The 23,213-nt window shown below is 42.3% G+C and overlaps 1 protein-coding gene across 1 annotated transcript in view; it reads left to right on the plus strand.

The window, feature by feature from the left end:
- The first annotated feature begins 16,100 nt into the window (after nucleotides 1–16,100).
- The window catches only part of GNAI1 (G protein subunit alpha i1), a 73,126-nt gene continuing 66,013 nt past the window's right edge, over nucleotides 16,101–23,213 (plus strand). Inside the window, exon 1 of the mRNA XM_080936222.1 lies at nucleotides 16,101–16,412. Within this exon, the coding sequence (XP_080792348.1) occupies nucleotides 16,295–16,412 (118 nt within the window). The 5' untranslated portion in view covers nucleotides 16,101–16,294. The remainder of the gene's footprint in view (nucleotides 16,413–23,213) is intronic.

A 23,213-nucleotide genomic window follows, 5' to 3' on the forward strand; every position in this document is an offset into this window, starting at 1 on the left:
GTTTTTTGGGACCATTTGTTTGAAAACTTGTTTTCTAGCCTTTTACTCTGAGGTTGTGTCTGTCTTTGTTACTGAGGTGTGTTTCCTGTATGTAGCAAAATGTTGGGTCCTCCTTGAGTATCCAATCTATTATTCCACGTCTTTTTATTTAGAGAATTGAGTCCATTGATGTTGAGAGATATTAGGGACCAGTGATTATTGTTTCCTGTTATTTTTGTTCTTAGGGATGGAATTATGTTTGTGTAGTTTTCTTCTTTTGGGTTAGATGAAAAAAAAAAAAAAAAGATTACTTTCTTGCTTTTTCCAGGGTTTAGTTTCCCTTCTTGTGTTGAAGATTTCCATTTATTATCTTTTGTAGGACTGGATTAGTGGAAAGATATTGTGTAAGTTTGGTTTTGTCATGGACTATCTTGGTTTCCCCATCTATGGTAATTGAGTGTTTTGATAGATATAATAGACTGAGCTTTCATTTGTGGTCACTTAGGATCTGTGAGACATTTACCCAGGATCTTCTACCTTTCGGAGTCTCTGTTGAGAAATCTGGTGTGATTCTGATAAGTATGCTTTTGTATGTTATTTGACATTTTTTACTTACTGCTTTTAAAATTCTTACTTTGTTTTGTGCATTTGCTGTTTTGAGTATTATATAATATAAGGAATTTTTTTCTGGTTCAATCTATTCAGAGTTCTATAGGCTTCTTGTATGTTTATGAGCATAACTTTCTTTAGGGTGGGTAAATATTTTTCTATAACTTTTTAAAGATATTTACTGAACCTTACATTGGGAATCTTCCCCCTCTTCTATACCTATTATTTTTAGGTTTGGTCTTCTCATTGTGTCCTGGATTTCCTGGCTATTTGGAGTTATGAGCTCTTTTGCACCTTGAATTTTCTTTTACTGTTGTGTGAATGTTTCCTATGATATCTCCTGCCCCTGAGATTCTCTCTTCCATCTCCTGTATCCCGTTGGTGATTCTTGCATCTATGATTCTTGATCCTAAGTTTTCTATCTCCAGGGTTGTCTCCCTTTGTGAATTCTTTATTGTTTCTATTTCTGTTTTTACATCCTGGATGGTTTTGTTCAATTTCTTCACCTGTTTGCTTGTGTTTTCCTATAATTCCCTAAGGGCTTCTACCTGTTTACCTGTGTTGTCTTGTGTTTCTTTAAATGACCTTCTTAAAGTCCTCTAACATTATCAAGAGTTGTGACTTTAAATCATAATCTCACTTTTCTAGTGTGTTGAGGTATCCAGGACTTGCTGTGGAGGGGAATTGGGTTCTGACTATGCCATGTGGCCTTAGTTTCTGTTGCTTAGTTTCTTGGACTTGCCTCTTGCCATCTGCTTTTCTCTGGTGTTAGCTGGTCTTGCTGATTCTGACAGTGGCTTGACCCTCCTGTAATCCTGTGTGTCAGCAGTACTGGGGTACCAGTTCTCTGCCAGCAGGGTCTGAGTAGAGATGTCTGTGTTATAGGGTCAACACAGGGCACAGACAGAAACCTGAATGATCCTGTCCCAGACTGCTCCTCTGTTCCTGTGTCCTAAGGGTTCTGGATGGGGCTCTCAGAGCAGAAGTGGTGGTCTCGTGTGTGTCAGCACTTCTGGGGGACCAACTGTCTCCCAGCAGAGTCTGGGAGCTGTAGCACAGGGTCAGCTCCAGGCACAGGCAGAAAAAAACTGAATCCTGTCTGTTTGGTTCCAGTGTCCAAAGTGGTCTGGTCAGGTTTCTCTTGGGACATGAATTTGAGCAAGGGTGGTGGTCTCTTTTGTGCTTTCAGATATGTCAGCACTTTGGTGAAACTGGCTCTTCCAGCAGGGTCTGGGCCCAGAATATTTGGACACCAAGTCAGCTTCAGGTGCAGGCAGAAACTAGAAGGATCCTGTCCCAGACTGCTCCTTGGTTCCTGTGTCCTAAGGGCTCAGGGGAGGACCCACAGAGCAGAAATGGTGGTCTGACCTGTACTCTCAGGTATTTCAGCACTTCTGGGGGACCAGCTCTCTCCTAGGGGGTCGGAGTATAGAGAGCTAGCTATAACACAGAGGTCAGCTCTGGCCAGCACAGGTTTTATAATGTTAAAACTTATTCTAAATGTTCTGAGAACATTACTATGATGATATAACTGTTTAAAGAACACTTAAAAATAAATTTAGGCAAATGCAATGTTAGACTTTAAAAAGGAAAGATGAATATAAGCTCATGGATGTATGTGGCTGTAATCCATGGCCTATTTATGTCCTGTGTGTGCCTCTGGGAAGACAGCATAAATAACTTCAGAAGACAAAGATATACGGACAGGTTCCCTTCCACTGACTTCTTGAGAAATGATGTGTCATCCAACTAGGGTCCTTCACTGCCTTGCAATGTTATGGAACAGAATCCTTTGTAAGATAGTTTAGGAAGCCTTAAGCAGGTGGTCAGAATTCAAAGCAGTGAACCTACAAAATTCATAACATCCTCACATCAGAGGAAACAAAGTGAACAGGATTGATTACCTTTGCCTGTGCTGCCATTGCACCATAATCAACAATTCAGTATTGTTTAGCCAAGATATTGTCCAAATACTGACTTTCAGGCTACTATTACATTTCTACACTGCAAAACTTCATGTTTCGTGTAAAGAAAATATAGGAACAGAAATACTTTTTGCAAGTTGTATCTTAAGGTCATATACAAAGTAATAGGTTTCATTATGGATTTTTCATACACATGTGCCATTGTAATTCTGTTTCATTTATCTCCCTATGTCCCTGTTTTGAGAGAAAAATACACATTTAAAGTTACCACAAAAAGTCTTTTGAACTTTGCATCGGTTATTATTTCGTAGAAATCTCATCATAGTGTATGAGGCAAGGCCCTGGAGACAAGGTTCCCTGAAACCCTTTAACAGCACCAATAGACCCAGGAATGTACAGAGTTTGGTTTTAGGGGCTGATAGGCTGATGCACAGTTTGAAAAGTCTGGATCTTAGCTCCTTGAGGATCAGGAAACGGATTTCTATGTTAAGCTAGACAACTCATCTAAGGACTTTGTTAATATGCAGAATGATTTAAGAAAGGGTCCAGTTGACACCAGTCAGCACACCACATAAGAAACTGTCCTGCTGAAATTTGGCTGACTTGTTACATCGTTGTGTTTCCTCAGAGGGTCTTGGTCAAATAGTGGGCAGAATGGTGGTTAACTGCACGCTGCTGCTGGTCTATCAAGCTGGATGTTGTTATGCTGTGTACTGAATAAATGTGTCTGTGCGTGTGTATTGTATGAATATATGTTATATGTATATACATATAAATGTATACATATACTGTATCAATAGGACTGTTTTTTGATTATATAACCAAGGTCATGCTAGTTAATTTTTCTATAAGTCAACTCCCTCATCTATAATATGAAGGCATTAAATCCCACCTTTTTGTCTTCTCAGCATTGTCATGGGATTCGAATGAGGCAGAATATATAAATATATCTTAGGAAAGGTGGGGAAGGAGAGTAGAGAGAGGGATGGAGGAGGGGAGATTGATTTTCCTCAAAGTTCAGAGCAATTTTAACAACAAAAACTCTAACAAAGTGTTCATTTTGTTACTGTTTCTCATATTAGGATTCTCATGATTGCAAGCAATAGAAATCAAGGCAAATTAGCTGAAGGGGAACAGAAGGTGGGCAGAGGACATTGTGCTAAGGACACGGAAGTGTTTCCTGGTATCTGAAACCCGGGACACATCAAGTTCTCAGCAAAGAACTGGAACCAATTGCTTCTCCTTTCATCTCCTTTATTTGTTCTCTGGCTGAAGGATTAAAAAAAATAATAACTAAAGTCAGATCTCTTGCCTGTTCAAAAGTGAAATGCTCTGGCTTCCCACAGATCCATGGAATGCATTTTGCAGAGCCAGCCATGTAACGGTGCTGGTCTGGTTTCAAACAGATGCTAAGGGGATCTTGGATGTTAAATTAGGAATGATTGAGGTTAACAGAAAGGAAATAACAGTGGGGTGAAGACTGTTGTTTTCCCTGAAGAAAGCTCCTCCCCCTGAAATTGCAGTGTTTAATACAACTTCTTTATGTACCCAGTGTTCTGTGGACCTTTCAAAGGCACTCACCCATGTGAATGAAAGAAAAAAAAATAGTGTGCTGACAGATAGAAATGAACTTTCTCTGAGGGGTAGAAATATCTTATTTGAGAGGGGAAAACAAATATACTTTGAGAAAGGATTTGAAAGAAAGGGGAGATCTTACGGGCATATCCACCAATGGTGTTATAAGAACGAGAGAGGCTTAGGGTTCTCTATTGCAGAAAATTACAGTCTTTGGACTTCTTACATGGACTAGAGAAAATAAGAGCATACAGAGCAGAGCTGAGAGGCAGAGACAGAGAATATGCTGGGGGAGAGAATGCAGCCATCCCCCCAGATTACAGGGTCTTGTTTGGCATCACTGGTTACACATCTTAGTTATTTAAGAAGCTTCCTCTGTGTGCATCCATGAGGATGCATGTGTGTACACACGCACACAACTTAAGGTTCCTAAACAGACAAGTGCTTTCTCTCTCCTGGGAGCTGGAGATCCAGTAGCTACTCCACGAGTGTGCTGGGAACTGAACCTGGGTCTTCCGTAAGAGCAGTGCCCACTATTAACTGCTAAGCCATCTCTTTCACTCCATGCTCTAGTTTTCAGGATGGAACACATTTGCTTTTCTCTGTAGATATTATCTAAAAGAGGAAATTGTGTGTGTGTATGTGTGTGTGTATGTATGTCTTTGTGTGTGTGTATGCATGTGTATGTGTGGTGTGATATGGTATGTGTGTGTTGTGTGGTGTGATATGGTGTGGTGTGTGTGTGTGTGTGTGTGTCTGTGTGTGTGAGTGATATGGTGTGGTGTGTGTGTGTGTGTGTGTATGTGTATGTGTGTATGTGTGTGTGTTGTGGTGTGGTGTGTGTGAGTGATATGGTGTGGTGTGTGTGTGTATGTGTCTGTCTGTGTGTGTTTGTGTGTGTTGTGGTGTGGTGTGTGTGAGTGATATGGTGTGGTGTGTGTGTGTATGTGTCTGTCTGTGTGTGTTTGTGTGTGTTGTGGTGTGGTGTGTGTGTGTGTGTGATGTGGTATGGTGTGTGTGTATGTGTCTGTGTGTGTGTATGGTGGTGTGCTGTGTGTTGTGGTGTGGTGTGGTGTGTGTGTGTGTGTGTGTGTGTGTGTGTGTGTGTGATTTGGTGTGGTGTGTGTGTATGTGTATGAGTGTGTTTGTTGTGGTGTGGTGTGGTGTGTGTGTGTGTGTGTGTGTGTGTGTGTGTGTGTGTGTGTGTGTGTATGTTCTGTAACTGCCACATGTGATGGTAACAGGTCAGAAGGACTGTGTTGAAGCAGAAGAAGGGACAGGGCCTATTCCACTCAGAATGGGCTAAGAAGGAAGGCAGCAGCTGATTTGAGGTTGTAAGCTTTTCATTTTTTATTCCATTCAGAGGCTTATGAAGAAATTAGGAAAGATCCAGTTACCTGTTGACAGATGAGGAAACTATAGACAACCGAAGTCTCAGGGAAAATGGGCCTCAGAGCAGACAGAAAGCAGGGTAGACAGCACCCCTGGGGCTCTGCTATTGCACTGAAGATGCTCCCTTTAAACATTTACCAGTGACAGAGACAAGTGGGGTAGCCTGCCTTAGCAGCAGGGTCTAAGAGCTCAGTCCTGTGATTAAAGGCTTTTACTGCTTTTTAAAGGAACCATTAAAGTTATATTTAACTTTTTCTCCAGTGTGTATTTGCTGGATAGCCACTGTCTATCCACTACTATGACAGGTGACAGCTCCTTGCTTCCAAATAAGAGTTTGTCCAAAAGGAATTTTAAAGTTAGGCAAAAAAAAAAAAAAAAAAAAAAGATATTCAACTCACAATGATGATGAAAACAAGTTAGAAATCTGTGGGCCAGTATTTTTGGACTTGGGTCAAATATAATACAGGGAGGGGTGGAACCCACACACCTACCCAGGTGCAGCATCAGAAAGCAGCCCCACTGATGGCTTGGTTGGGTCTATTCACCCTGTGAAGGACACAAGAGCTTTATGTTTCCCCCTTTATTACATATGTAGCCTAAAATATATCGCATATATATAGCCTAATAAGGTGTTGCTAGTCAACAAATGTTTTCTGCATTCCCTGGTACCTGTACGTGGAATCATGTTACCACCAACAGAAATCAGGACAGAAATGTTCTGGGTTTACAGACTCCTTTTGGACCAGCACCATTCTTTGTCCCCCACCAGACCTTTGGCCAGGTCCTGCTGAGCTGAACAAAAGACATACTTGCCAGCCTTCCAGCATCACCAGAGCCCCCGCAGTGAAAGAAAAACAGCTGAGGCAGCAGGAAGCAGGAACAGAGGGAGAGGTGTCAACAGAGCTATTTTAAAAGCCAATGTAGTAAATAAACAGACTGCAATAAAGCCATGGCAGGTAGGAAGCTCTGAGCATATAGATTTGTGGTGAGCCTGGTCAAAGCCTGACTTGATCCTTTATTAGAACAACATTTTTGAAATTATGTTAAAGTCAAACATTGGAGGAGAGGAACACAGGTTTGAAAATCAGAGATGACAGACAGACAGACAGAGGTATAGAAAAAAAGAAAAAGAAAATGACATGCACACATGCATAATCTTATTGTTATCCGACTACAAGCAGGTAATTGACCTGAATTTGGCTATAAAATAATTTCTCCCAGTTAGATCTTATCCACACATCTATCTTAATCTTGGTCCTCAAAGTCCTCAACTGTCCTTTCCATCTTAGTGACTTTATCTAATTTGGTCTTAGTCTGATCCCAGTAGCTGTACTGTAATTATGAGCATGTGATGGGAAAACTTTTATACATCTTATTTGATGGCATCCAGGGACATCTATGGACACCTGAAAGTGACTTTGTGGTAATCAGGCATCTTTACAGCCAGCATTCAAGGGACCCTTTGACAAGACATGTCATCTCTAGTTGCCCAAGATGCCCTGCATTTTTGCCCGTCATATATCCGCTCAAGCCTGCGCCGAGGTGGCAACAAAAGTTATGTTCTCCCTTCCCCAACTCTCTTTTGTCTTTTTCCCCCCAGAGGCACCTCAGTGTCCCCTCCACTTTAATATTAAACCCTCCTCTGTGAGACTTGTTGCATGGTCCCATCAATGACCCTTTGATGTCCTCTGTTTTAAAGAAGAAACAATCATAGACATCAAACTGTCATGAATAGAGAGCCAACTTTTAGGTAAAGTTTGACCTCTTAGATGATTGCCACAGGTCTCGAGGATCAGGTTGGGCTTCAGGTGACATAGATCTAACCTGTCTGATCAGAACAGCCTAAGTTCTGGCCACTGAGTTTGCATTCTGCCTAAGAGCGTGGCATCCTTCCACAAATCTTGTTTCTTCTTGTAATCTGATCTTTAGTCCATGTGTATCATAATTCCCTGAACACTGAGCTGAAAGTTCCAAATCCCCTCCTGGATTAAGTCCTTAAATGGCCCTTGAGGGTCATGACTCAGGTCAATCTCCCAGTGAGTGTTGGGGGCTTGACAGCTGCCATATCTGTAAATTCACGATGCCTCTCAGTTGAGACCTCTTCCTGAACAGCCAGCCTCAGCCTACCCCTGAGCATGGTGACCACACCAAATCCTAGCCTTTCTTTCATTTCTTCCCAAGGCAGGATATTTTAGTAAGCAATAGTTAGACAGAATCTGAGTAGAGGTGCCTTAGACCTTCCATTTCTCTGTGCTGCTGAGCTGCGCTCCACCCCTGAAGTCTCTCCAGACTGTTGCACCATGTTTTCTCCTTTGGCTTTCGCAGCATTTATGATCAATCAGAATCACATCGATCACAGTCCTGATGTCTTTCAGGAAGAAACGCAAATGGGGCTCCATCATATTCACAGCACTTACCCTATGTTCGTTTTATTTCATTTAATTGATCTACTTACATATGTCTTAAAGGCACTGAGTTGGACATAAAACAGAAAGTGAAAGAGACAAAGTCTCTGCCCTTTTGAATGCATACTCAAGAGAGGAAAGATAGCTGATAAGCAATATCAAAAACGTGTGCTATGTGAAACGAGTTATCATAAAAGTATAGTGCATAGTAAAAGAATAAAGAGCGGCAACTGGGTAGACAGACATAACTCCCCATCTGATATGGTGACATTTGAACAGAGAGTTGGATGAAATAAGAGAATGAGTCAAGCAGCTATCTGGGTAAACAATGTTCTGGTTAGATTGGATGTGTGTGCAAAGGCTCAGTGAAGGGATGCCTGCGGAAAGTTCAAGCAATAACCTAGAGGTCAGTGAGGCTGAACTATGGAGGGAATAGAGAAGACAGGTAGACAATATTATGGATGTAGGGAATGGACACTGCATAACAAGTATTATCCTAAGAAGTATGGAGAAGTCTTCTCCAGGACGGAAAGTGAATAGGCAACACTGACGTTTTAAAAGGCTGGATCTTGTCCCTGGGTGCAAAGCAGTAGTAGATAAGTGTGGACACAGACATCCCTGAGTTGAGAGGACCCCCGGCCAGTCCGAAGAGAACTGACCACCCAGGGGAGAAGCAGGAGCACTCTCCACACCGGGCCCACGGGTGAGTCCACACTGTCTCTCTACTGATTATCTGGGCAGAGACCTCTGGGAACTCTCAGAGCACAGGTACCACACTACTGCTTGGGTCTGTGCCCTTAAGGCCTCTGTCTGCACCCACAGCTAGAGCCAGCCCATCACCATAGGAAGTCACAGCCTGCCCATTGAGAGCTAAACACTCAGAACCACTCTCCATCTGGGGCCCACAGTCCACAGATGCACAGGAAAGACAAGCTCCATTCAGAGACAAGAAGAACAACTAACATCAAAGGGAAGAAGATGGCAAGAGGCAAGCGCAAGAATCTAAGGAACAGAAACCAAGACAACCTGACAACATCAAAACCCAGCTCTCTCACTACAGAAAACTGTGTATATTCCAACACACCAGAAAAAGCCCAGGACCAGATGTATTTAGTGGTGACTTCTTTCAGACCTTCATAGAAGACCTAATACTAATAATCTTCAAACTATTCCACAAAATAGAAACAGAGGAAACACTACCCAACTCATTCTTTGAAGTCATAATTACCTTCATTCCTAAACCACACAAAGACCCTACAAAGGACAAAACCTTCAAACCAATTTTCCTCATAAACATTGATGCAATAAAATTCTTGCAAACTGAATCCAAGAAAACATCAAACATCAAACATCCCTGGGATGCAAAGATGGTTCAATATATGGGAATACATGGGAATCTATCAACATAATCCACTATATAAAAAAATTCAAAGGAAAAAAAAAAAAACCACATGATCATCTCTTTAGAAACTGAGAAAGCATTAGACAAAATTCAATACCCCTTCATATTAAAAGTCTTGGAAAGATCAGGAATTCAAGGCCCATACTTAAACACAGTAAAAGCAATATACAGCAAACCAGTAGCCAACATCAACTAAATGGTGAGGAACTTGAAGCAATCCCACTAAAATCAGGGACTAGACAGGCTGCCCACTCTCTCCCTACCTATTTAACATAGTACTGGAAGTCCTGGCCAGAGCAATTAGACAACAAAAGGAGGTCAAAGGGATACAAATTTGAAATGAAGAAGTCAAAATATAGCTATTTGCAGATGATAGTATATTTAAGTAACCCTGATAATTATACCAGATAACTTCTATAGCTGATAAACAACTTCAGCAAAGTGGCTGGATGTGACATTACCTCGAACAAATCAGCAGCCTTCTTCTACTCAAAGGATAAATAGGTTGAGAAAGACATTGGAGAATCAACATCCTTCACAAAAGCCACAAAGAATATAAAATACCTTTGTGTGACCCTAACCCAGCAAATGAAGGATCTGTATGACAAGAACTTCAAGTCCCTGAAGGAGGAAATTGAAGAAGACCTCAGAAGTTAGAATGATGTACCATGCTCATGGATTGGAAGAATCAAAATAGTAAAAATGGCCATCTTACCTAAGGCAATCTACATTCAATTCAATCCCCATTAAAATACCAACTCAGTTCTTCATAGAGTTAGAAAGAGCAATTTGCAAATTCATTTGAAATAATAATAAAAATAAAACAGGACAGCATAAACTATTTTCAACAATAAAAAAACTTCCAAGGGATTTACCATTCCTGACCTCAAGCTGTATTAGAGATCAATTGTGATAAAAACTGTATGGTATTGGCATAGAGACAGGCAGGTAGAATAGAATAAAATTGACGACCCAGAAATGAATCTACACATCTATGGTCACTTGGTCTTTGACAAAGGAGCTAAAAACATTCAGTGGATAAAGGACAGTATCTTCAGCAAATGATGTTTGTTAAACTGGAAGTCACATTCAGAAGAATGCAAATTAATCCTTTCTTATCTCTTTGTACAAAGTTCAAGTCCAAGTGGACAAAAGACCTCCACATAAAATGAGGTACATTGAATCTAATAAAACAGAAAGTGGAGAAGAGCTTACAACACATAGGAAGAGGGGAAATTTTCCTGAAGAGAACACCAATGGCTTATGCTCTAAGAGCAAGAATCAACAAATGTAACCTCATGAAATTGCAAAGCTTCTGTAAGGCAAAGGGCACTGTCAAAAGAACAAAACAGCATCCAACCGATTGGGAAAAGATTGTTACCAATCCTCCATCTGATAGAGGGCCACAAAGAACTTAAGAAGTTAGACACTAGAGAATTGAATAATTTTATTGTAAAGAATGAGGTACAGAGCTAAATAACGAATTCTCAACTGAAGAATATCAAATGGCTGAGAAGCACCTAAAGAAGTTCTCAACATCCCTAGTCATCAGGGAAATGCAAATCAAAACAATCCTGGGATTCTACCTCATACTAGTCAGAATGGCTAAGATCAAAAATTCAGGTGACAGCAGATTCTGGCAATGTTGTGGAGAAAGAGGAACACTCCTCCACTGTTGATGGGATTGTAAGATGGTCAAGCCACTCTGAAAATCAGTCTAGCAGTTACTCAGAAAATTAGACATAGTACTACCTGAGGACCCAGCTATACCAATCCTGGTCATATACCCTAAAGATGCTCCAACATCTAACAAGAACACATGTTCCACCATGTTCATAGCAGCCTTATATATAATAGCCAGAAGCTAGAAAGAATCCAGATGTCCTTCAGTAAATGGATAGATACAGAAATTGTAGTACATTTAAACAATAGAGTACTACACAACTATTGAAAACAATAACTTCATGAAATTTCTAGGCACATGAATAGAACTTGAAGTTATCATCCTGAGTGAGGTAACCCAGTCACAAAAGAACACTCATGATATGTACTCACTGATAAGTGGATACTAGCCCAAAAACTCTTAATAACCAAGAAACAATTTATAGAAATTAGGAAGCTCAAAGAGAAGGAAGGCAGGAAGGTAGATGCCTTAGTCCTTTTTAGAAGGAAGAACAAATCACTCATGGGAGGAAATAATGGGACAAATAGAGGAGCTGGGATTGGAGTAAAGGTCATTCAAAGACTGCCTCACCTGGGGATGCATCTCATATACAGACATGAAACTCTAATGCCAATTAATGTTTAATGGCAGGAATCTGATATGGATGCCTCCTCAGAGGCTCTGCCAGAACCATACTGATACAGAGGAGGATGCTTGCAGCTAACCATTTGACTGAATATGGGGACTCCAATGAAGGAGGTAGCAAAGAGATCAAAGGAGCTGAAAGTGTTTGCAACCCCATGGAAAGATCAAAATTATTAACTAACGAAACCCTCCACAGATCCCAGGGACTAAAACACCATCCAATGGATTCTATGGAGAGACCCATGACTCCAGGTGCATATGCAGCAGAGGATAGCATTCGCTGGCATCAATGGGAGGAGAGGACTTTAATCCAGGAAAGGTTGTTTTTCCAGTGTAGGGAAATGCCAAGGAGCTGAGGTGGGAGAGGGTGGTTGGGAGCGGGAGCACCTTCATGGAGGCAATGGGAGGTTGAGGGGGAATGGGATTGGTGGAAAGGGGATAAGACCAGAAAGGTAAATACAGAAAATATCAAATAAAGAAAGAGTGGACACAGAGGAAGTAGAGAGAGGCTCCATAGATATCTTCAACTGGGGTGTGTTGGTTTAGATCTCTTCCTCTGGGAATATTTGAGAGTAGAGTTTATAGGAGTTATTTATTTAATGTCAGTTTGAACATTTACATTTGGAGGGAAAAAAGAAAAAAACATTTTACCTAAAAAGATGAAAAGTAGAATTGTCCCTTATTGTTTTCTTCCAGTGATACTTGTTTTTAACAAGAACATACAGGAACAGGCAAGGACTAGAATGTTCTGGAATTCGTTTGCCCTGTGGAAAACAATGCAGGAGGCTTTTGTCTGGGGGAAGATGGAGTGTTCATATACAATGGAACACTTGTCCTGAGACAAAGTTTAAATGTGTAAAAAGAGAACTTATCACACAGCAAGGCAGGAAGGACAATGGGAGAATGTTGCATGATTGAACAATGGGTAGACAATGTCTGCTGGATTGCAAAATGGATGGCAATAAATCCCAAGAGTGAGCTCAGAGGGACCATCAGCAGATAGGTAGCCATGTTTTTCCCTTCACAGAACAGTAGTCTTCTTTCCTCCTGCTTTGCATGAAAAGTCATGACTGAAAGTTAAGGCTGCATTTCCATCTCCCCTACATGCCTATCACATGCTGTGGGTATAACTCCTGTACCAGGAATTTCCTCCATCAGTGGCCCCAGTCTCTGTTTTTTACTCACTCCTGCAGCCTTCTATGCATCAAAGCACGGGTTTGTGTATTCTGCCAACCATCTGTCCTGTTGACATGGAAGACTCATGAAAGGCCACAATTCCAAGAACCTTATGGATGATCTAACTCATCACATTTGTTTTTACACACAAGGATGCTGCAATTAGAAGAGCTTCAAACTTGTAAAGCCATGTAGGAAGTTGAAGACAGAACTGTCCCACGAGTACCTGGTTACTGGCTGAGAGCCTATTCCTCCACGCACTTTTGTTCTTTCTCTATACATGCTCCAGGTAACAGTTTAAAAGTAACATATCATGTTCTATCTATCTATCTATCTATCTATCTATCTATCTATCTATCTATCTATCTATTTATTCTGCAAACTCTCCCTCCTTCTCCTATTCTTCCCAGGCTTCTTCACCAACATGGACCTCAAGAATGACCACCTTCAGCAGGAAATTAAACATTTCAATTAATTAAATAATAAATTAAACAATACATTTCAGTCTGGGGAAATGAAAATTGTTCCAATAATTCTGAGTCATTCAAGATGCCTTCACATTCATATGCACTCACAAATTACTCTGCAGCTTAATGATAGTGTTGCACACTCCCCATAACCTCTATTTATACATCCCATTCATTTTTGCCACTATTAATAAATTTTCTTGAGGGAGACCAAACATTGTAGTGGAGCAATGTCCATCATTAAAATGAAGCTGCCCAACACCCAAAGTGCTGCCTGCAGATGCTTTCAGTGCCTCTAAGCTGGGATGGATAGATGGTAGTATGCCTCAACCAGAGAAAGCAAGGGCCCGGTTGCTTTATCATGGTGTTGTAACTCTTTCATTTAAAGAAAGCTGTGAATGGTGTCTCTACAATGGGAAGCTGTTCCATCCTGCTTAGTTAAGGGAACCACGAACTTCCCCCCACACCCCCTCACAGAGAAATGCCTAAAGGCCTTTTTATCCTAGGTGATGCTAGGTTTTGTTGTGGTAGCCAGTAGCTCTAACCACCACATCCTTTCTATTACCTCAACAGTCTTGCACCCCATCCCAAAATTGTCACTTAAAAACCCACATGATCTCTAACAAGAATGGTTTCAGTTTGGGATATGTAAAGCAAAGTGAAAGCAGAGGCCAGGCTACCCCACCTATATTCCTAAATATTCCTAGCTAGTTCTCTTACCAAACTCTTGATTTCCTAAGCAGAAGGCTTAACCAATGCAGTTAATAAAGCGGGGTTCACAAGCCTAGTGTGTTCACACTGTAGCCAATGGTAAACACTATCCTTCTGATCTGTCACTCCCTCTCTAATTCCCAGAGGTATCTTGGTTCCAACACCTCTATGTTGCTCCTCATACACTAATTCATTCAAACCTCAAAGCAACATCTTGGGTAACTTTTGCTTGTCCTTGTAAGGGTATTATGAGTAGGGAAAGGGTTAGTTCCAGAAATTGTTTCTCCAGTATTACAGTCTCATTTAGGACTCAGGTGGGACCAAGCCATTTGATGACTGAAAAATACAGACTCTTAAAAGCTCATATAGGTCTAGAGCCTCAATTCTTAAGACTAAGCAGGAATTACTCACCTCTTTCCCTCACTCCAAGGTAACATTGTCAGCTGTAGCATTCTCTTTGTCTTTCTAGATCTACCACCCAAAGTCACATGGCCTCTGATTTATGACTTATCCTCATTCATTTGGAAATAATGGTCAGTTCACATGTTTCTTATCATGCCTATATTAAATAAACAGTTTTCTCCCAAGGTACTTTATGACATAGTTTAGTATAGGTTTAGATTTTTCAAAACCTACATTTAATAAGGGTTCTCAAGGGATTTGAACCCCAGTTCTAGCCCACCATCTAAAGGTAAGGGAAAAAAGACTGAAAATGGGACAAGGGGATGTAGACCTACTTAGAAGTAGTTTTTTTTGAGGCAGTTCCAATCTCTGTTTGTCAGGATACCAGCAGTCCAGTTCAGTAGTGTCCAGATACCAAACATGAGTCAGCAGAGGCGGCACCATCCAGCAGAAACCACCAGGCTTCCACCACAAATTAGTGGCAGTGACTAGGACCAGGATACCAGGAGACATTCTCACCTATTCCTCTCTCAGTGAAGCGAAGATCAGTGAAGACTTGAGACCAACAAAGTGTTCCAAAGCCAACTATGAAAGCACATTGCCACTGTCTGTTGAGTCCTATATATACTCTCGCCAAACATCACGTGTCCTGGGTCTTTCCTCAGTAAAACAGCATGTGAGTCTGCATCACCTAACATATCCAGAAAACTTCCCCTTCGGTCTAGAGTTATTTAAAACTGGATGTTTTTAGTTATCTTTGTTCTAACTTGTTTCTTGACATGTACACCCCTCTCTCTTAGCACCTGATCCTGGAAGGGGGGACTGTCCTGTAGACTACTCTCTCATTTACAGCAAGGTAGCTAAGGCCTGCAAAAAGAAATGCCATGCCCACGGGTACAGGAGTTACAATAAGGCCATAAACATGGGTACTCAGCTTGGCGAGGTACTTACATGTGCCCTAAAGGCGATCCATTACCAGAGACTTGCTTGTGTGTTTTATGGCCCTTGCCGTTTAAACATAATTCTTCGATTCTTTTGCCAAACGGTTTTGTCGAGTTAGAAAGAAAATCCTTCAAAATGTGTTCCCTTATGAAAAGGAAGGTGAGCATAGATCAAAGGAAAAGCCAGAGGAAAAGAAAAAGAAAAGGCAAGGGAGGAAGTGAGCAGTGGCAACCCCAAGATTAAGATTCCCGCTAGGTTGCTCCCCACTTGGGCTTTGGCTGGGCCCCATTTTTTGCTCATTTCTCTCTATTTCCCATGGCCCTTCACACAAGCCCACACACATTTTGCAAAACCCTTGCGTGGCTGCAGGCGCCGGGCATGCTCAAATGCCCAGGATTGCCTTTTTTTTCCACCTTGCTCGCAACTTTGGCAAGCGTCCCACCCGGGCCCTTAAGGGACAGGTACCCAGGGATCCCAGCAGCGGTCTCCGGAGCGTGGGAGGGGGTTAGTGAAAGCTCCGGGTTGGGGCTGGAGAAGTCAGCAGACCCACGGGGCACCTCCTGGGGGGCGGGTGTGGGGCGGACGTGCAGAAAGCCTTGGGCTCGGCGATCACGCGGGCGCGCGCCGGTCGGAGGGGGCGCTGTCCGACGGCACGTGCGCGGGCGGGCGTGAGCGCGCGCTGGGAGTGGTCGCGGGGCGGGCTGGGGCGGGGCCGCGGCGGCGCGCGGACGCCGAGCTCGCTCGGGCTGTGAGCGGCTGCGGCTCGGCCAGGGGCAGCTGCGGCGGCGGCAGCGGCAGAGCCTAGGGGTCGCCGGGACTCGCGGGCGCGGATCGCGGAGTGTCGCCGGCGGGGACGGCCGCCCGAGGCGGCGGGGTGCGGGCTAGCAGACCTCGCCTCCAGCAAGCCGGAGCTGAGGACGTAGCCGGGCCGCCTCCGGGCCAGCCTCTCCCCGCTCTGCCAGCCGGCCCCGGCGCCGAGGGCGCGGCGACGCTTGGCCACCATGGGCTGCACACTGAGCGCTGAGGACAAGGCGGCCGTGGAGCGCAGCAAGATGATCGACCGCAACCTCCGGGAGGACGGAGAGAAGGCGGCGCGCGAGGTCAAGCTGCTGCTGCTGGGTGAGCGCGTCCGTGGGGACGGGGCCCGGGTCCGGGGACAGCGGGGAGCGAGCGCGGCATCCCAGTCCCTGTGCAGAGCAGGCGGCTCCTTGGCCACCGCGGTGACTGTTGCGCGACCTCACGGGCAGCCCAGAGTGTGGCCGGGCGGCCGGACGTGTGGGAACCCTATCTTTGAAGTTGAGCTCTGCCCTCCCTAGATGAGGGACAATTCGGGATCACAAAGCCAAGCACCCCCTCTCCACGGACACCCCGTGGTGAGAGGTGTCTTGCTGCGTTGTGCTTTGCCCACGCCTGGAAAGTGCAACGTTGGGTGACCTCGGGGCTCTCTATGTGGGTCCTCAGTGGGGTCTCAGTGATCTTGCCTGTCAACTTCATATGGCGACTCAGTGAGTGGAAAAGAGCGCTGAGATTTTCCCTGCGTAAGGACTTGAGCCGCGCTGGAAGCTGGATTTTGCCTGGGTGGGGGATGGAAACCACCAAAGTTGGCTTACGTTTGCTCGCATAGTAGGAGAGGAAGATGCTTCGCGGGTGAAAACAGCCCTGACAGGTGTGAAAGGCTCCTTCTGGACCACAGGGTCCCCTCTCCACTGTGGTGTTCGCTCCAGGGTCCAGGGAGGTTTGACAGCTGCACACCAGGCTTTCTTTATTCATTCTTAACACTGTTTTGCTGAAAGCCTACATGGAGGTCATTCTTCCAGGTTTTTTTTTTTTTTTTTTTTTTTTTTTTTTTTTTTTTTTTTTTTTTTTAACGGAGTGAGGAAAAAGAGTAAATACGGATTTTGATTGAGCGCTATAAGGAAAATGTTCACAGGTTATATTTTTTTAGATCCGTGAGTCAGGGTTTCCTTTTGTTTGTTTTCCTCCCACACCATAGGTATTTAGGCAGATGATAGATTTCTTAAAATCTTTATTTGCACAACCAATGATTTGCTTGCGTTCTTCTCACAGTTGTGATAAAAGAGAAACATCTCTGCACAGATCTGCTTTTTAGTAAGCTCCTGTTTCATTGGTTTAAGGACTGCAGAAAGATGGTGGTTATTTCGTGGTGGTTATTTCCTTCTTTCTCCCTTACTAGTAGGCTTGGAAGAAACAAACTTCGCATGACTAGAACTAATAATGATCTGAGTCATTTTGGAAGCAAACTGTGAAATAACTTAGCATTTTTAAGACCAGGGCGATGTTTTTCACCCATCACAGCCTTCCCCACAAATCTCTGTAAATAGGATTGACTGAGTTTCTATATTAAAAAGATACTGTGTTTCTTTGAGGTCAGTGCGTTTTTAGAGTATTAGCTACAGAACAGACACAACTTGATACTGAACCAGGTGACTTGCAATAAACATAAAATAAACGGATGAGACCATTCTTTTCCTGTGGTTTCAGAGCACCTGCGAGGAAGGTCCTGTGCTTTGCAATACAGTTCTTAGTTGGAGCTACCATCCGTCACATTTAAGGCAGTTGTAAAATGATCCCTCCGGTGGTAGTGGCAGCTTATCTTTCAATTAGACACCTATGAAAGATTTGAAAAATGGAATTTTGCTTCTGCAAGCTTCAGAATGCATGCTGTCTCTGATCGGTCTCTCTCTCTCTCTCTCTCTCTCTCTCTCTCTCTCTCTCTCTCTCTCTCTCAGCACTGTTGAAGATTTGAAGTTGACAATTCTTTGTTGTTCCTGGGGGAGGGGGTTCGTATTCTGTGTTCTAGGATGTCTAGCAATGAAGTTAACCTCCACCCAGTAGAGGCTAATTGCTGCCCGGCATTTCTAATCTCCTAAAATGTTTCCACACGCCCCCTGGAGGCAGAAATGTAACCCCTGCGGAGAACCACTGTTTTAGATTAATAATTAAGTAGAGTTGAGTGTGTGACATACAGTTGAAGTTGATCTCTCCTACCATCTGCGTTGAGTTAATGAGAGATGTCCTGGAGTCCTGAATTTTCAGAAGAAAATTATACGATTCTTACTCCTCCGAATCAGTGTATTAGCAGGATTCTAAAATTATAAACAAGCAAACAAGCTGCAAATAAATTTCTTAAGTTTTGTTTCTTGCTTTGAGGTTTTGCTTTTCTCTACAACTGTATTTTCTGTCTAGAATTTCAGTCCATTCCAGTCTCATCTATCACTTCTCTGACACTCTAGTTCCCACTTAAAAAAAAACAAAACAAAACAAAAAAACAAAAACAAAAGAATACTAAAAATAAATATATAAATAAAAACCACAAAACTTGTGTACTTATGTTGCAAATCTTAATTCTTGTAATAGTTGAATGCATTTTCTCCCCAAGTCAGAGGTAGCAGTGAATATTGACCTTTGGTCCAAGTTTGGATGATTAAGGCCCTGTGCAAATAATTCTATGGCATTATCCACCTAACACTTGGCAGGTTGTCAACTGAGATGTAAAGTGGTATCTTAGGTAACCTAGCAATGCCACTTGGATTCTTAGGAGGGTGACTTCATCTTCATCTGTTTTGTTTTGCTTCTTAATAATTTATTTATTTAAAAATTTATTTAAAAATACCTAAAGCATAAAACATTTAAAACGGTCTATTTAAAACAATGTTCTTTTTTCATAAAAGAACGCATTATTTTAAACATCTGAAGTGGAGATTCCTGCATAAGATTTGCACATAATTAGTAAATATTTGGGTGCTGGGTGTGCAGTATTTACTATTTAAATTATAGGTGTTTCACTGTTCCCTACGTACATAGACTCAGGCCTAAACCAACAGAGGGGACAGAATCTTGTCTCCTGACCTGAAGGGGATCACACTGCGCTTTTGTTCACTGAAGTATTCCAGTTTAGTTCCCAGGTTTCAGTATCTGAATCAGTTAAGATGCTTCCATGAACCATGTGGCTATTTAGTGCTCTTTCTACTGTGCATGGATAACTGTTCCAGAGGAAAGTACCTTCTATTATTAAATCTTTGAGAATTCATAATTCTAGGGGCAGTAGAATTACAATTAGCATGTTGTTCAGTTAGACTGTGTTGGACCCCATTTATTTATTAAATTGCATTTGGTGATGATTTTTCTAAGATAAAAAGTACTAGCTTTAAAAAAAAGAGTACAATTTTAATGAATTCACTGTTCAGTTGCAATCTCCTTTCAAAGCTTTAAGTTGTGTGTTCTTTTATTATATCAAACAGTTCTCTGTACGGAACTTCCACACACAAGCAAATCACCTCCAGAAGTCGCCTTCTCTCTTCTCAGCATGGTGTACTATTACAGGCTCTGGTGGGCGTGGGGATGGGAGTAGAGGTGGGTGGGGCATCAGGGGAGGACTTTAAAATCTTTTGCTGATGGACATTGTCTTTAAACTTCCGTAGTTGAGAAATTCTTGCTTCATCAGGTATAAATTTTGCATTGCTTTAGCTAGTTCCCAGAGCCTCAATTATCAAACAGGCAGTTAGTTTCCTTGGACAAATAGACATGCCATTTCCGATTGACTTGTGTGCTTCTCTGCCCCTGGTTTATTTGTGTTAGTATAAAGGGAGCCACCAGTTGTGTCATTGAGTGCTTGGAATGTGTTGAGTTTCTCTTGAATCCTCCAGCTGCCATTCTCCCATTTCTAGCTCCAGGTTCCTTCTGCCTCACACAGCCTTACTGCTGAAGATTTCTCTGCTCCTTCCAGGCCTCTCCTATTTGCCTCTTTTCCCTCTCATGCTGTGTGCCAAAACACATCCCGCATCTCAGAAACCTTTCTTGCCTTCCCCACTGCATGCCGAATGAACTTTTGCTTTAGACCTGGCTCCTCTCTGCCAGCCTCTTCTCAAGGTTTCTACTCCCACAACAGGAGCAGGTAACAGGAATTAAGAATATTTGCGATTGATGTCTAGTGTTTGGTCTTCTTCCCTGCCTGAGTTCAGCTACTCTGAACATAGCAGGGGCCAAAGCCCTTATGTCTCTCTGTGTGTGTTCCGCACTAATTGTACAGCCCCTTTACTTTGTCATGTGTAAATGTGTGCTAAATTATGTAAAATTATGCCAGAATATATTCTTCATAATTTTTCACTATCTCCAGGAACAAATACCAGCGAAACAGCGTTAAAGAAAAGGGACTAGTAAAAATGTGCAATGACCAAAATAAATGAATGATATCTAAACGCAAGTAGAGTGCTGTAACGTTTAATTTTCCACACTCAGCATATTCTTAGATAACTCTAATAAATGTTAGGGAGTAACACGGCTGTTTGTTGTAGTAGGGTCTACTGTTCCAGTTGTCCTAGTGGTCTGAGAGCATTTTACTCTTGTTTTGGGTACAAGTAGGTTCTGTTATTCTCCTGCTCATTTCATTTTGACCATGAGATTTGTGAAATGTATCAAGGACAGGAGATATAATGCCCACCTTACAGGATTTAGTGAATGATTTAGGAAACAGAAGAATTATCTTCAAGAATTTGAAGAAAAGCCTGAAAATGTTTCTTGTAAGCTTTTGAACCCAGCCACAGCCGTGATTTTTTTTCCTCTATTGTTTGTTCTCGTTGCCTTGGAACATTTAACATTCATGTAAGGCAAATGGAGTGTGTTGGTCACATTCTTAGGTCACAAATTTCTTTGTCACATGGCTTGCCATGCATTTCCCCAGTGTGTGATTCCCAGGGGCAAGGCCTTGGTGAGCTTCTGATCTCAGATGGCATTTGAGCCTGTGAACTAAGGGTCACAGAGCCTTATCTTGTAATACCCGGTCTGTCCTTTATAATAATTTGTTAAATGATGGTTAGAAATCTTAATACAGATAAGAGGAAACAGTTTTTTAAAACCAACATTTATTGGCTTATATTAAGTGGCTTCAAACTGCAGAATATTTGTTATGGGACTCTCTGGAGGGCAGAATTCCAAAACAAACTTCCAGTGGGATAAAACAGTAGGTACGGTGAAAGTCCCCATTCTAGCCCCATTTTTAGAAACTGTGAAAAATGAAGTCTTTTCTGGAGGTTCTAGGGACCGCTTTGTTCCCTGGCTTTCCTCATATGCTCCAGAGCAGTGGTCCTCAACCTTCCGACTGTACGTCCCTGTACGGTTTCTCTTGTTTGGTGAACCCCCAAGCTTAAAATTGTTTTCATCGCCACTTGATAACTGTAATTTTGCTACTCTGATTAATCATAACGGTGATGTACATATTGTCAGAGATAGGATTTTGCCAAAGGGGTCGAAATCCTAAGGTAGGGAATGCTACTCTCAAGGCAGCTGCATGCCTTAATTGGTTTATAGTAGACTCTACTTACTCAGAGCCAATGGTATAGGTGAGCTTTTCCTCCCCTGCTTCTCTTTTGCACCTTACAACCTTTATGATGACGTCAAGCCCACCTACAAACTTCACAGTAACAGACCCACCATAAGATTTATAGTTATACCTGAAAAGTGGATGTAACTACTATAAGGCAACACTCACAGGTTCTAAGGATGGGGCTTGACTGGGGACTTTGACCTTACCTGCCACAGCCAAGGGTGTCACTGTCAAAGCTTCAAGTCTATTCTGTACGTAAAATGTCTTCACCCCATCTTCTCCACTGAACAGCACCACAGGGAACGGCAGGTTTTCTTATTGGGTATGGGTGAGATTCTAGGTATCTTCAGTAATTTGTGGACCTGCGAAATAAACAAACAAATGAAACAAGTTGCCTATCCCAGCATGTCATGATGGGACAAGAGGAGACCATGGGCTCTGAGCATCCCACCAGACACCCATTCAAGATGCAATGCATGTGGAGGGAATGAAAACACTCTGTTTTCTTCACTCCTGTATCCCATGGGGCTCCAGACCAGGGAGTATCACTGCTCAGGGTCTATGCCAGGAGATGTCACATGCCACCCCTTGGTCATTCCTGCTTCTACTGGCTGGTGTCACGTATGTGCAGCTTGCAGTTAAATCCTCCCCCTTTCTGTCCAAAGAATTTCGATGTTCTTATAGCATGATTTCTTTTCTTTTTTTTCCCCACAACTTTTCCCCCATTTTCCCATAGGAGGCAAAAGCTAACCCAAAGAGAATACACCTATAATACTGTAGTAATAATGATATATTTCTGTTATTTTGATTATTATACATAAAAAGGATGAAATCTTTTCATTTGAATGAATGTCCAAGTTGGTGACTCATAAGTTTGCTTCTCATTGGACCCAACTCAACTAAGCTCTCTATTCTAACAAGGACCCCTTTACTCTTATCCCTAATAAAATGTCCTCCCGTCCCATACTAGTGTTCCTCACTGCCTTTAAGGTATGTGTGTGTTCCAGCAGTGCACTCAAGAACTTCCAACCTGATGCTTTAAAATCTGTCATGGTTTTGTCTTTCTTCCCAGTCCTTCGTAGGAGAGAACTAAGTATAGTGTGTCTATTGAGTACATAAGGACAATGAGGTTTGTACTATATCAGGCATAGGTTAAAGCAGCTCCTACCAGCCAGGTATCTCCATTACTATCATATATATATAATCACCAGGAAATGGACAGTGATTGTAATTTTATATTCTCTAATTCTTTATAAATTGCATACCTATGGAACCCCGAAATCCCTGGTTTCTGCCATTCTCTATCGAACCCATGATACTATAGTCAATTTGTAATGTGAAAGCTTAGTCTTTCTCCCCCTGCCTTGTTAATGAAGTTGTTCTTGATTATCTAGTCTCAATTAATCATTCTTCCTGATTGCACCCTACTGAAATTGCTGACTTAAATAAAATGTGGGTTGACTTGCTCAGTGGAATTGGCTCTCAGTAAAAGAATCCTGTGGGACTTGTTTACCGACTGATCTGGCAGCCTGTAGTAGCCTTCTGTTCAGTATTGGTGAAGTGAATACATATGTGAG

This window comes from Micromys minutus, assembly GCF_963924665.1.
Source record: "Micromys minutus genome assembly, chromosome: 23".
NCBI classification, from domain to species: Eukaryota; Metazoa; Chordata; class Mammalia; order Rodentia; family Muridae; genus Micromys; species Micromys minutus.